Source organism: Poecile atricapillus, chromosome 22 (assembly GCF_030490865.1).
Source record: "Poecile atricapillus isolate bPoeAtr1 chromosome 22, bPoeAtr1.hap1, whole genome shotgun sequence".
In the NCBI taxonomy this organism is placed as follows: Eukaryota; Metazoa; Chordata; class Aves; order Passeriformes; family Paridae; genus Poecile; species Poecile atricapillus.
In genome coordinates, this window is record NC_081270.1 from 3,851,426 (window position 1) to 3,865,327 (window position 13,902).

General features: G+C 47.7%; 1 protein-coding gene across 3 annotated transcripts in view; it reads left to right on the forward strand.

The window, feature by feature from the left end:
• PRDM16 (PR/SET domain 16) overlaps positions 1-11,901 on the forward strand; it is a 284,274-nt gene extending 272,373 nt beyond the window's left edge. For all 3 annotated transcript variants that reach the window (XM_058855066.1, XM_058855067.1, XM_058855068.1), the window contains 5 exons: positions 2,626-2,795; positions 3,312-3,486; positions 4,264-4,494; positions 5,798-5,972; positions 8,080-11,901. In XM_058855066.1, the coding sequence (XP_058711049.1) occupies positions 2,626-2,795; positions 3,312-3,486; positions 4,264-4,494; positions 5,798-5,972; positions 8,080-8,214 (886 nt within the window). In that variant the 3' untranslated portion in view covers positions 8,215-11,901. The remainder of the gene's footprint in view (positions 1-2,625; positions 2,796-3,311; positions 3,487-4,263; positions 4,495-5,797; positions 5,973-8,079) is intronic.
• Positions 11,902-13,902: the final 2,001 nt, after the last annotated feature.

The following is a 13,902-nucleotide window of genomic DNA, read 5'->3' on the forward strand; positions in this document are numbered from 1 at the left end:
CTCTTCACCCCTTTCCCTGAATTTAAGCTGGTTCCTCTGCCTGGGCCATTTATTTAGATTAAAACCAGCAGAGCTCCCAGCACCGACCCCTCTGGGACCACAAATAACACCGGACATCTCCCTCATCCCTTTGCTCCCAGGCATTCGCTGCTCCTTCCCAGTGCCCCTCTGGTTCTTATTTTTTTAACAAGCTCTTTATCCCTCCCCATTCCCGACCCTGGATCCACATAGCTCATGGTTAGGGCGAGGACCTGTCACAGGGAACTTTTCAAAGGCTTCCTGAACATCTAAATAAATGGACGTGGAGGAGGCCGGGTCGTTCGTGCCTTGGGCGTGTGAGAGCTGCCTTTGAATGCCTGGAGCTGCTCCTAGGGGTGATGGCAGGGACAGCCAGGCTGGGAACATGGGTTATCCTGATGCCCACTGTGCCAGGTATTCCCTGTGCCAGGTATTCCCTGTGCCAGGCACCAGGACACACAAAAAAAAGTGGGTTTTAGGAGCTGGTGAGGACAGGAAGGGAGAGAAAACCCCTGGCATCAGCAAGGATGAGAAAGGGGCTCCTGGTCTAAGCTGGACAAAACCATTCATGAAAATCCCATGGAATAGCAAGGATATTGGCAGGTTTGGATATTGCAGCTTGCTGGAGTGCTGAACAGGAATCTGAGAGCAAATTCCTTGGTACTGGAAATCTGTGTTTAACTCTCCACATAGAAACTGTGATTGTTCTTGCTGATGTTCAAATAACTTCTTGTTTTCTAGAGTTATTTGGGGTTTTTTGGGGAAAAAAAAAAAAGGAAAACAAAAGACTTTAGAAGTCTGGAAATGCTGTGGTTTAAAAAAGATCTTTGCTCTCTCCCTTGGTTAATCCTAATAAAGGCCCATTATTTGAAATATCTTTATTCTTGTTAGAGATTTAGCAGTAGGAAATTCGGAGGTGAACATGGAATCCATAAACATTCAGTGAGAGAGAGTGTTTCATAAATGTATCCCTGCTTTTTCCAAAAATAATACCGATTTATTTTTAGAGGACGAATAAAAATCACAGCTGGAGCACATCTGGAAATGGGGTGTGTGTGTTTCACAGCGGGGATCTTTTCCACTCACAGTTGAACCTGTTGTGTCTGTAGGGAAGAATCCCATGTGCTCTGTGTTCAGGGAAACCCAGTTCCATCCTTGAGGGGGGCAGGCATGGGGTTAGTCTGTGCACACTGGGAGCTACTAATATTCCCAAAGCCTCCATCTCCGTGTCTTGGAGTGCTAGAGAGGCCCTGGCAGAGGTTGCCCCATGCCTGGGAGTGTCCAAAGCCAGGTTGGACGGGGCTTGGAGCACCCTGGGACTCTGGAAGGTGTCCCTGTCCATAGCAGAGGGTGGCACTGGATGGGGTTTAGAGTCCCAACACCATTATGGAATCCAGGATTCCCACTGAGGAGTAGATCATGTCCATGGGGCAGGTGTTGCCGTGGGTTAGAGGAGCTCAGAGCAGCCCTGCTGGAGTGGATTTGTTCTGGAATTACAAGGGTTTGGGAAGAGTTTGAACTTTGGAAGTGTCCAAGCTTTGCACAGCTCTGCAGCAGAGACAGATTCTGCTGCTCGTGGGTTTTGGAAGCAGAGCCCCGTGGGGGAGCAGCTTTGCTAAGGTACAAGTGATGTGTTTAAAGGGAGATGTAATGAGGGATTCGACGGAAGAAACGAGGTTTTCAGGAGTTTTAGACCCAAACTCTCCACCGCAGCTCGGAGCTGCCACCTTCAGTCCATCAGCGGCTGCCGCTCTGCCTTGCAACACCACTCCGGGCAATTCCAATTTATTTAGAGGGAATCTAAACGCAAAAAAGGGGGGGTGATGGCTTTGAACAAGCCCCCAGCCCATCTGCCGTGGGTCCTGCAGAGACTGAGCTCAGAGAAGGAACATTTCTTCACTCAGCAGCTCTCCCGAATATCCTGGCTTGGCTCCTTGCATTCCAGCTTTTCATCATAAACCAGATATTCACTCCTAGGAGTAAATCTTACCCTGTTTGAAAAGGATGGTGGATTTCTTGGGAGCTGTTTTGCTATAAGAATAGTTATAATTACCTTTAAAGCCATGCTGTAGTCCATTCATGTCCAGTACCACAAGGAATTTCACAAATAAAGCCAGGATTTTCTGTGTGTCCAGCTAACTGTCATGCAGGGATTTGCCAGTTAATAACTACTTTATACATTTCACCTCCCTCCCTTCTTCTTCTATCTTCCTTGTCCTCCCTCTGCAGCCATATTTCACCTGATTCCCCTCAAAAAAGTGGAAGGAATAAATCCACCTCTCTCATTCCTACATCCATGCATGGAAAAGTAATTATTTTGCTTCAAACTCTTATTTGTTTGGGCGACTCACTTCCTAATTAATCCTAATCTTTTCTTTGTGCTCCTTGAGTAACAATAATATCAGATTTGTCTGTGATGATTAATGCTTTGTGCTTTCTTTAGCTGAGTAAAGATTTATAGACCAACATTTCCTGGGGTTTTGATAGTCAGATTTTTCTCTTTTTTTTTTTCTTCTTTGGCTTGTTGTTGTTGCTGTTTGGGGTTTGTTGGCTTGGGTTTTTTCCCCCTCACATTGCACTCTTTGGCATTTTGCTGTTGTTTTCCAGGTGTAAATACTGTGACAGGTCATTCAGCATTTCCTCCAACCTGCAGCGGCACGTGCGGAACATCCACAACAAGGAGAAGCCATTCAAGTGCCACCTGTGCAACAGGTGCTTCGGGCAGCAGACCAACCTCGACAGGCACCTGAAGAAGCACGAGCATGAGAACGTTCCAGGTGGGGAAAGACTCTGTGGAACTGCTGGGGATCACTGGAGACAGGAGACTCCATGGTCTGGCCCTTGGGAAGCCTTGCTGGAAAGCATTGTCCCATAAGGACGAGTTTGTAGGGTTGTTTGTAGGGTTTTCGAAAAGTTCAAGATAAAAAGGCTTTGTTTTAACATAAAAAATGAAAGGAAGGAGTTCCTGTGATGGAGCCAAGTAAGTGATTTCCCAGCACAAGTGAAATAAAGTATCATGGAAAATTGTAGGCAAACAACTCTGCAATGGTTCTCAAATTGTGTAAATTGTCCATAAATACTAAATATCACCTGTGTTTTGGTGTGGAAAACACAATCTTCCTTTGGGATCTTTGTTCCATGACTTTCCTCTTGAGTACTAAATCAGTAACACAAAGTGAGAGGGCTGTTAAGAGCATTCTTACTTCATGTTTCCTCCTAACCATGGCCTTGCCAACACCTGACGGAGTCTCCTGTTGTCTCTCCTGTTGTCCCTCCGTGCTCCTGCCCCGCAGTGAGTCAGCACTCTGGAGTCATCGCCAACCACCTCGGGACCAGCGCCTCCTCCCCCAACTCGGAATCAGACAACCATGCACTTTTAGACGAAAAAGAGGATTCCTATTTCTCGGAAATCAGAAATTTTATTGCAAATAGCGAGATGAATCAAGCGTCGGCTTTAGTGGATAAAAGGTAGGCAAGGGAATAAAATTATCTGCTCACAGGACAGGCATGAACAGCAGAGCAATACAAGAGGGAATTCAGGCTGGCTGGTAGAAGCTTTCTCTTGCTGATTGCTCAAAGAGAAATTGTTGGAGGACAGAGCTCAGAGAAGAAGGAAGGCTGCTTGTCCCACACATGTTAATTTTAAGAGATTAAACCCCAGCATTTAAATCAGACTACACAAATTTGTAGTTCAAAAAGCCTTGGGGTTGGTGTATTCTCAACGTATTCATTGGCCCTTAGGAACAGTGAAGGGTGATTTTTAAATGCCTGAAGCACATGGGTTTTCTTCTTTGTTACATTTTAAATATAAATGTGTCTCTGTGTTTATATCTGTGTATAACATTATCCAAGTCTTTCATTCCAGTGGGAATACATGACTTAAATTGTCACCCTGAAAATTAAACCTTCTGATCTTGTTTTTATAGTTTCTAGCCACTTCCCCAGGAAAGTAACTATAAACATAGATGTGTATACATTCTTTCCAAGAAACATCTTTTGATGGACATTTTGCACGGCCAGTGTGATTGGGAAGGTGATAACCTAACTATCCAATCCCTGGTCATTGTCGAAAATCTATAAGTACTGGAGTCACAAAATGAAATCATCCTTTTCCTTATCATAAATTGAACTGTGTCCATGTGAATCATTCTGTGTCCTACAGCAACATTAAACATTTGCCTTCTTTTTTTTTCCTTTTCTTTCTTCTTCTTCTCCTCCTCCCTGTCCTTCAATCAAACATTTCAGGCCAGAAATCCAGGATATTGATGGCAATTCCCAGTGCCACGGATTGGCAAATGAGAAGACAGAAGATGTGGACGATGAGGACGAAGAACTGGAAGAGGAAGATGACGACAGCCTGACTGGGAAGTCCCAGGACGAGACGGCGTCGCCCACGGCGGAGCCCCAGGGAGCATTCGAGGATGAGGAGGATGAGGAGCCCACATCTCTCACCATGAGCTTTGACCACACCCGAAGGTGAGGGGGCCGTTCCAGGGGGCTCAGCCCCCTGCCCGTGTCTGTGGTGCATCGTGAGTGCTGTGGGTTTGTCCTCCAAGCCATGCCATGCCTCCGGTTTGATTCACTCCAGATTCCATTTCACCATGGTGGGGGACACAAGACAAGTGGACTGCAAGGAGAGTCTGGAATGATACCCAAGGCTTGAGGAGTCTGGAGCAGAATAGACACAAAACCCAGAGGTTTTAGGGTACCACAACTCAGAAGATGTTGTTTTTCTCTCCAAAACTCTGGTCAGGGCAAAAGAAGAGGGGTCTGTGCAATGCCTTTGGTGCTGCTATGGCCCTTTGAGTTGTAGCAAAATATTCTTGACTTCAAGTGGAGTTCTAAGAGCTCTGAGAAAAAGGGGATTCTGCCCCTCTGCCCTGATGAGACCCACCTGCAGAGCTGCCTCCAGCTCTGGGGTTCCAGCACAGGAAGGATGAGGAGATGCTGGAGAGAGTCCAGAGCAGGCCCCAGGATGATCAGAGGGATGGAGCAGCTCTGCTGTGAGGAAAGACTGAGGGAACTGGGATTGTCCAGCATGCATGAGAGAAGGCTCCAAGGTGACCTTCCAGTGCCTGAAGGAAGGTGCAGGAAATATGGAGACTCTTTCCAAGAGCCTGGAGTGACAGGACAAGGGGGAGTGGATTTAAACTGAAAGGGGAGAAATATAGGTTTGATCTTCAGGGAAAATCCTTCCCTGTGAGGGTGGAGAGGCCCTGGCACAGTGTACCCAGAGAAACTGTGACTGCCCCTGGATCTCTGGAAGTGTCCAAGGCCGGGCTGGATGGCACTTGGAGCACCCTGGGATAGTGGAAGGTGTCCCTGCCCACGGCAGAGGGTAAAATGAGATAATCTTTAAGGTCCCTCCCAACCCAAACCAGATTCCATTATTTTATAAAAAGTGAAGGATTTTTAATCCCAAGGTCAAGCCATGTGTGAGCACCTTCAGAATGAAAGATTGCTGCACGCAGCACAGGCTCAGCTCTCTTTTTGCTGCAGTTTGCCCCAGTTTCTGGGGGCATTTATAGCACAAGTCACACAACACTGAGTGATGCCTTACCCAGATTAAAAGCACCACTGGTGTTGGTGCAGAACCTCAGACAGAACCTGCTGCTTGTTGCTTTCCACTTCTTCCTCACTCCATCCATCCCGTGTTGTCTCTGTGTCTGTCTGTCCATCCCTTCACGCATGTGGCTCGTGAGCCCCCGTGGGTGGTGCATGCAGGCTCTGGGCCAGACGAGCTAACACAGGTCACCCCTTCCCCTGGTCATTGGTACAGGTGTATTGAGGAGGACGAAGCCGGCCTGTTAGATTTGGAGCAGATGCCGAATTTTGGGAAGGGGCTGGATCTCCGCAAAGCAGCCGAGGAAGCATTTGAAGTTAAAGATGTGTTTAATTCCACCTTAGACTCTGAGGCAATAAAACAGACTCTGTACAGGCAGGCTAAAAACCAGGTGGGTATATCCAGAATGTTTTCCTAGCTTGCCACCAGCATGTACAGCAGGATTAGGGAGCAGCTGGCCTCCTCCAGCCAAGGGTTATGTTCCCCTTCCAGCGGGTTATTTTCCTCCTCCAGAAGGTTATTCGCCTTTTCCAGCAGGAATTCTAACACACACATGGATGTGTCTTGTTGCAACCAAATTGAAATAGAGGAGGAAGAGAGTGGGCATCACCTTTAGATGGATTTATCTCAGCCTATACAGTGAAAATGGGGCTATACAGGAAGAGAGAGGCATCTGTGTGTTTTTATCTGTCTGTATAAATGTTTTTATAACTCCTTGTTTATTTATGCTTTGAGGTGGTTCTGTCAGTAACCACTGGGGCCTGGTCTGTAGACATGCCCTTGGGTTTGATTAAAACAGGTGTGAAAGACAATAATATATCCGGTACTTGAAACCCAGCATGTCTAGAGGGTATTTTTGTTTATCTCCTTGATTTCTAAAAGTAAACTAGAAAATGGAAAAGAAAAACCCCAACCCTGTGAGCCAGACCAGTTTAGACCCACCAAAAACCATCAAAATGGCATCTCAGAATTACTGGAGTTCTGAAAGAAATCTGGAGGTTTGGGACAGGTCTGTGTGTGCTTTCTGCTTTTTCATTAGCCAAAATACCCAGTCTGGGTTTATGGAGTTTATCTCTTGATCCTTCCACAAGGATTCTCACAAAAGAATTGTTCAGTGAAGTTACCTCAGCAGGCTGGGCTGCAGAGAGAACACAGCCCCTGGTGGGGGGTGAATACAGCTCTCACCTCAGAGGCCCTTTCTGACCCTCAAGCAACAGAATTTATTCCAAAATCTATTTCAAATATCCAGCAGAGCAGTAGCTCAGTGCAGCCACCAGGCAGAACATGGTTTTTGAATTAGCATCATCCAAAGCTTGGGAAATTTTTTTCCTTCTTCATAGTGGGTGCCAGCAGTGAGGCTGGGGAGGGGCTGCTGGAAGAGAGAGCACAGCAGTTTTTTGAGGTGACACTCACTTAAACACTTGCGCAACTCTTTCTGTCACTAACATCCCAAATGCACTAACTCTTTGGGAGCAGCTTGCTCTTTTCCAGTGTACCACCCTGGTACAGCCTGTGCTTGGATGGGGGAAAGTATTTCTGGGTTTGGACTCTGTTTTACACTTGAATCACAGTAAGCAACTTAAATTATTTGACCCATCTTTTGGCAGGTAATATAAAACCTTTGTGTGAGCAGCACAGCACTCTTTTTGCTTAGTTTTAAGCAATTTTAGAAGTGTGTGTGCCCACAAAAGCACAAAACTGTACCTCTTCCCTGGGCCAGGAGGGTGGGAAGTTCTCCTCATTTTCAGGCCATGGGTGACAATGACATAGGTTTTCCCCTCTGCTATATGAGGTTATCATCTGCCTAAGCCCTTGCATCACTCATGTGGGCTGAGGGGGCACAGAGAGGTGTGGGAGGCCAATCTTGTGTCCTGCTGGAAGGAGAGCAGCCGTCTTCCAAGGAACCAGCAGTTTGTTAGAAGACAAACAAGTCTCGCTGCATTTCTCTCAGTAGACACCTTTTAGGGTTTCACTGCGGCAATAAACCCACCCTGAGCACCCCAATCATGCCAATGAGAATTCCACATCCCTAAATATCCACACTGGCATCACCAGTCGGTGCATGCCAGGCATCAAGTCAGGATGAGCACCACTTCCCGCTGGGCACTGCTGCCCCAGTCCCAGGGCACTGCTCCCCCAGCCCAGCCTCACTGAGCCACTGGCTTTTCTGGGGATGTGCTTTTTTTAAAAACAAGCCCCAGTAACAGCTATTTTCCCCTGGAATCATGTGGAGGTTTGTGACTGAGCACAGGCAGTGCAGGATGGGTTCAGTCATGTGAAAACCTGTGAGAATGATGGTCTCTTGTGATTGTCCCTAAAAATCATGACAAATCTGGAATTTTGAGTGGTGGGTGCCACCCCAGAGAGTGGATGTGAGTTTAGACCAGCACCGAGGATGCTGTTGGCCCAGGTGGGCAGGGTGAGGTGGTGCTGTGTTTTACAGAGTGTTCCTCCATCCTGTGTTCTCACTCCTGTCCTTGCATCCCTCTCTCCCCCAGGCTTATGCAATGATGCTGTCCCTGTCTGAGAACGCTCCCCTCCACACGTCCTCCCAGAACTCTCTGGGGGCTTGGCTGGACATGGCAGGAGCAGCTTCAGAGTCGGGGACCTTTAACCCCATCAACCACCTCTGAGAGGTCCACAAGGCACTGGCCGGAGCCCAGGCGAGGCGGCGGTGGTGCTGCAGCCATCCCAGCAAAATCCCAGCGAGCAGAAGATGGATGAGAGGGCCTCAGGGAGTCGTCTGGACTTTGGGCTGAGAAGGAAACCTGTCGCATCCGACCTACACGTCCTGCATTTTTATCTCTCCAGAGTTTTCCTTTCTAATTTATCAGAACAAACCTCTCCCAAACTGGATAACCCCGAAGCAGCCCCAGAATTTCACAGCCTGTAGGAATAGCATGAGCAAGACATGAATTGCAACAGTGCAATCAAGGACAGGCCCCTCCAACCTTCCAAACTGGTGTCACTGAGCCAGCACAGCCTGAGCAGGAACGATAGCTTGGAACCACATGGCAGCATTTCCTTCCCATCCAGCTGAATTGGTGAAGCATCAAGGGAAGAGAGCCAGGTATGACCTGTCCCTGGTGCAATTCTGACACAGCCACTGGAGTTATGCCAGGGAAAGGCAAATCAACCTATTTAACTGACCCCCCAAAAAAAGAATTCAGAATTCTGCACTCCCACAGAAACACCATCGTGTCCTTTGTTCCCAGCAAAACACTGGCACTGAGCAAAGCTCCACGGTGAGGCCACCTTGCCTGCAGTCATCATGAGCCACATGCAGCTCCCAGCTGAGACACCTCCAGCCTGGAACATGCTGAGGTTGGGGTGACAGATGTGTCACATGGACGCAGACGGTCGGCTGTGCCCTGAGCAAGGCTGGGAGAGCTCCCTGCCCCTCCTGTGAGCCCAGCATGGGCTGGAGTGCCCAGGAGAGAGCCAGGGTGGTGGAGCTCCTGGAAATGCTTGGATTTCCCCAAGCAGAGAGGTCAGGGGATAAAGCCCTCCCCAAATGTGCGTAAGGAAACGTGTGCTGGGCAAGGCTCGCCTCACCCAGGGCAGCTCGGACCCATCTGCTCGTGTGTCACCTCCTGGGGTTTCAGGGTGCCATCACCCCGTGCTGGTGGTGCCTGTGGCACAGATCTCTGATCCACACCATTGCTTTGGCCTGGTTTTCCCTCTGCACCGCCTGCTGCTGCTTGGCCTGTAATTTAAGTAGAAAGATGAACATTTCCATGCTCTAGCAGCCTGAGGGGTGCAGAGCAAAGAGATGAGAATCCAGTTGTCTCTCTGACTCTAAAATTTCTTATGGAGATTTTATGAGTGATTTCCAATCACTTCAAAACTTCATCTTCTCTACTGATATACAGCAGCTTCCACAAATGCTGTGGACTTTATGCTGTTCTTGGCTGCAATTCCCATCTGCTGTTGGAGCAGGGAATTTGGAGATGACATTCCCTTATGGAATGGTTAGGCCATGGAAAAGCCATGGAAAAGGGCAGATGGAGGGTTCTAAGCCAGTGTAGTGTGGGAAGCTTCATTCCAGCAGGCCAAAACAACGGGATCAGCTCCCTGAGCAAAGCAGAGTCAGAACTGGGTGTGACACCTTTGCAAGTCAGCTTTGCACCCAAGAACACACATGAGGCTGATTTTGGGGAGTCTCAGAGTGCCCCCACAGGAAGAATCCAGGGTGGCTTTAGTACGGAGGAAACAAAAGGTAAACTAGCAGCGCCAGTGTGTTTCCCAAGAAAATTTACCCTTACCTTTTTGGTTTTCCACAACAACCTGTGAAAGTGCCCTGAGCTCTGAGAGCACCAGGAGGTGTGACCGAGCTGCTTCATGTATTTGCACAAAGCTCCTGGGTAGGTAGAGCCCGAGAGCCGATCCTGCCGGAGGAATCCCGGCTCTGCAGAGGAGGGGACAGCCCTGTCCCCTCCTGTCCCATCCTGTCCCCTCCTGTCCCATCCTGTCCCATCCCAGAGGCTGCAGCACAGCCCTGCCCAGGCGCTTGGCCTTTAAATTATTCCCACAGGGGCCAACTGAAAATAATAAAAGAATTGTTTCTTTTCCTGATGGAATTTATTTTAATCTGTATATAACTTGGCATTTTGGGCTAATTCCTTTCTTATTTTATTTCTTCCTTAACAGTATTTTCTTATTACATTAGATATCATTCTTGTGAAGAAATCATGTTAATATAAGTATGTAGTGAAGGACCAAAATTGTGTTGTTGAGGTTGGATGTTGGGTAAACAGGGAGGAGGAAGATTTTGTCCATGTGCCAAATAACCCCAGTCAATGCTGCCAGTGGTGCTGCCAATTCTCCAGACAATCATCCCTCAGCTCCCCTTTGTCTTGAAGCTCCTGGAGCCTTGGAGGAAGGTTCCAGCACCTGGGAGCAGCACAGGAGGAGGAGGAGGCCGGTGGAGGTGCCCTGCCTCGATGGCCCTGCTCCAGGAGAACATGGAAATAGCCTTAAACCTGGGGATGGATCCATCCTGTCCCATTCCAGCAGCAGCTCAGTGACTCCTGGCAGCTGCTCGGAGCAAACCACATGTCTGAGCCTCTCTCTCACAGGCCCTACCTGCCATGCTGGAACAGGATCTGTGGGCAGCAATGAGCGTTTGTGTGCTCTGACTACGGTTTGTTCACCCTGGAAGAAACCTTAGGGCAGGTCAGCATTGCACTCCGCAGCACAGGGAGGTGACAGAGCAGCCAAGGGAGTGGCAGTGAGCTGGACACTAAAATGTGGGCCAATACTAAGGAATGCAAGTGTTATTGTGGCAATTTATTTGGGTTATGTGTGGTCTCCCCACCCCTCTCTCAGCCCTGCTGCCAGTTGTGTCATTTCTCCAGAAGCAGCTGGTCAGGTCCTTCCTCTGACTGAGCTTGCACTGTCTCTGCCCCCCTTCCCCAGCTCATCCTGGCTCTCCATGGATCTCCTGAAGGCCCCTGGCCAAGGATAGGGAGGTATTATCCAGCCAGGGATTGAGGACATTAAAAATATAGGGTTTAAAATAATGAAATTATATTTTTTTCTTTTCATATTTCCTAATCCAGTTTTCTCCCCATTACCTCTAGCTCATGTTGTAGGATCTCCCAATTCCTCTAATTTAGCACTGATTACAAGTTTCAATTTTTCCCATTAAGATAAAGAAACAGGAAGACTTTACTGAATCTCTGTTAATCTCTACCTTTCATTGGATTGCACTTGGAACATGCTGCAGCTCACAGCAGGTGTGGAGGTTCCATTTTGCTGCTTTAGCAGAGAATCTTGTCTTTTCAAGGCTGCTTCCCGAGAGGTTTGTGTCCAGGACATTCTGCTATAGGAGCACTGCTGCCTTCCCAATGCTGGGGAAGCTCTGGGAGCTTTGGTGAGACGTGGAGCTGTAGTGTCCAACCCCAAGGACACACTGGGATCCAGGCCAGGTGAAGGTGGCAGGGATGGAAAGTGGCTGTGGTGTGTCTGGTAGCCAGAGCACTGCTGCAGGTGTGGTTTAAACCCAGAGCTTTGTGTAGGATCTATTTATTTAAAGTATTTTCACAGCCACAACAGCACAGGGGAGAGAAGAAGAAGCCCTGGGGATTTTTGGAGTGGTCAGGTGGGGCTGGGAGCTGCACGGGGTTGAAGCGTTGGTGCTCCATGAAGGGCCCTTTCTCTGGCCACAGCTGGACCTTCCTGCCTGAGGTGTTCAGGGAGGAGAACGTGGGTCTCGTGTCTGTGCTTCCCTGCTTCCCACCAGCTGAGAGCTGGTGGCTGGTCCTGGCGTGATCGCTGTGGCTGCTGCAGACACCTGGGAGCTCTCCAGTGGGGTGGGCTGAGGTTGTCCCATGGGATGTGCTGAGGTGCCAGGTCCTGCAGGACATGTTGAGGCACCCAGTTCTCCTGCTGGGCTGCTGGCTTCTTCCCTAGGATGGGCCCTTTGGTGCTCCAGCTGCTCTGGGCTGGTGCCTTTCCAAGCTGTCCCAGGCCACCAGGCCCTACCTCGCTGGGCGCCTCGGGGACATCGCTGCGCGGGAGTCCAAACCCAAACGGGGCTGAACACCAGCTGGGTGTGCTCACGGGACAAACACCTGCTGGGGTCCTGTCCTCCCTCGGACAGTGCAGAGGAAGCTTTGCCCCATCCCCAATCAGCACTTAGACACTCAGTGGCCGCCCTTGGGAGCAGCTCCTCGCTGCTGTGGCGCGGACGGAGCCTTTCGAAAGCGCTTGCACAATGAGGTGAACGTGTTTGACTCTAAGCATCGAAGCACTGGATCGTGAGCCCCCCGTGCCCCCGCCCAGGTCAATCTGCTGACTTTCCACTCGGCTTTTCCGTGCTGTACTGTGTGTGTGTGTGGCAGGGGGCGAGGGGCAGCGCTGGGAGCCTGCCCGCAGTGGCAGCGCTGTCCCCAAGGGCAGGAGCGGCGTCGCTCGGGTCAGTGCTGGCAACACAAGGGCAAAACCCTCTGCTCCTCGCCGGTGGTCAGTAGTGTTCTCACAAAGCCATGAAACTTCTCCGTAGTGTTGAGTGAAACTGTGACTAAAACGTTCTTGAATGATTCCGAGGTTCTTTTTTTCTCTTTCTTCTGTCGTTAATTCTTATTACCACTTTGGAAGAAGAAATTAAAAAAAATAAATAAATAAAAATTTAAAAATAATTTAAAAAATATTAAAAAAAAAGAATGAAAAAGAAAAAAAAGGCAGCTTTGATTTTCCAAATGTGCAATTCACATGTGAACAAAGTAATTCTGAAAGTAATTCTCAGTGTATTTTACATTCTCGTTGCTCTCTTCAAAGCAAGAGATGTTTTGCCCTGATGTCATTTCCAGCCTGCAGAAGATGTAATTTAAAACATATATATATTGTGCTTGCAAGAATCATAAATCTGTGCATCCTATGTCATTCCTTTTCCCATTGTTACAATACAGATATGATTTAGGTTGGATTTTTTTTCCTTTAGACCTGTATAGTGTTTTTTTAAATCAATTGTAAATGTCTGGTTTTCATATAATGTTTAAAAAACATTGAGAAAGAGGATGGTGCTTGTTCCATATCATTCTTGATTGTATATTGCTTCTGTTATGTTTATAAGTAAACTGTGCATGACTTGTGTTTAGCAGTCATTATTGTGTCCGTTTGTGAAATTTTTATTAAAAAGAAAAAAATTCCGTAGATGCACTTATTGTATATGTGATTAGATTTTGCGTCCGAGGCTCGAAGCCTCGAACTGCCAAGGAAGAAAGAAAGTGTTGGCAGTTATTAATTAATATGGAATCGCTTTGTTGGGAGCATAATGAAATAAAAGATATGAAGTGTAGAAAATAATTAAAAAAAAAAAGGCAATTTTACAAATTTCATTTTGATGCTTGTGATAAAAGACAAAAGTACTTGTGTAGAGAAATTCCTTTAAAATAATGAATAGAAAAAGCTGATTTTGAGGTTAATGCTGTAGAATAGGAATGTATACCAAATGTAATCTTTCCAATGCTACAATGAATTTATACATGAGATTGATATGCAATAAACCTGTGTGCTTTTATAAGCAATGGTCCTGTGAGCTTCATTTAATGGAATAACCATGGAGAACATCCCCAATAATGGGACAGTAGGTGTGTCATTGTCTGGCTTTGCCTCTCTGCAATGCCTGTGGAGTCTGATGTCCTGTGTGTGGTTTGTAATATTCAAAAGAGCCTCAAAAAATTAACTTATGGCCACCCCACTTGCTTCTGAGATCAGCATCATGGAATCACACAGTGATTAAGGTTGGAAAAGGTCTCCAAGACCATCCAGTCCATCCTGTGCCCAATCCCCACCTTGTCACTTAGAACAGAGCCCTG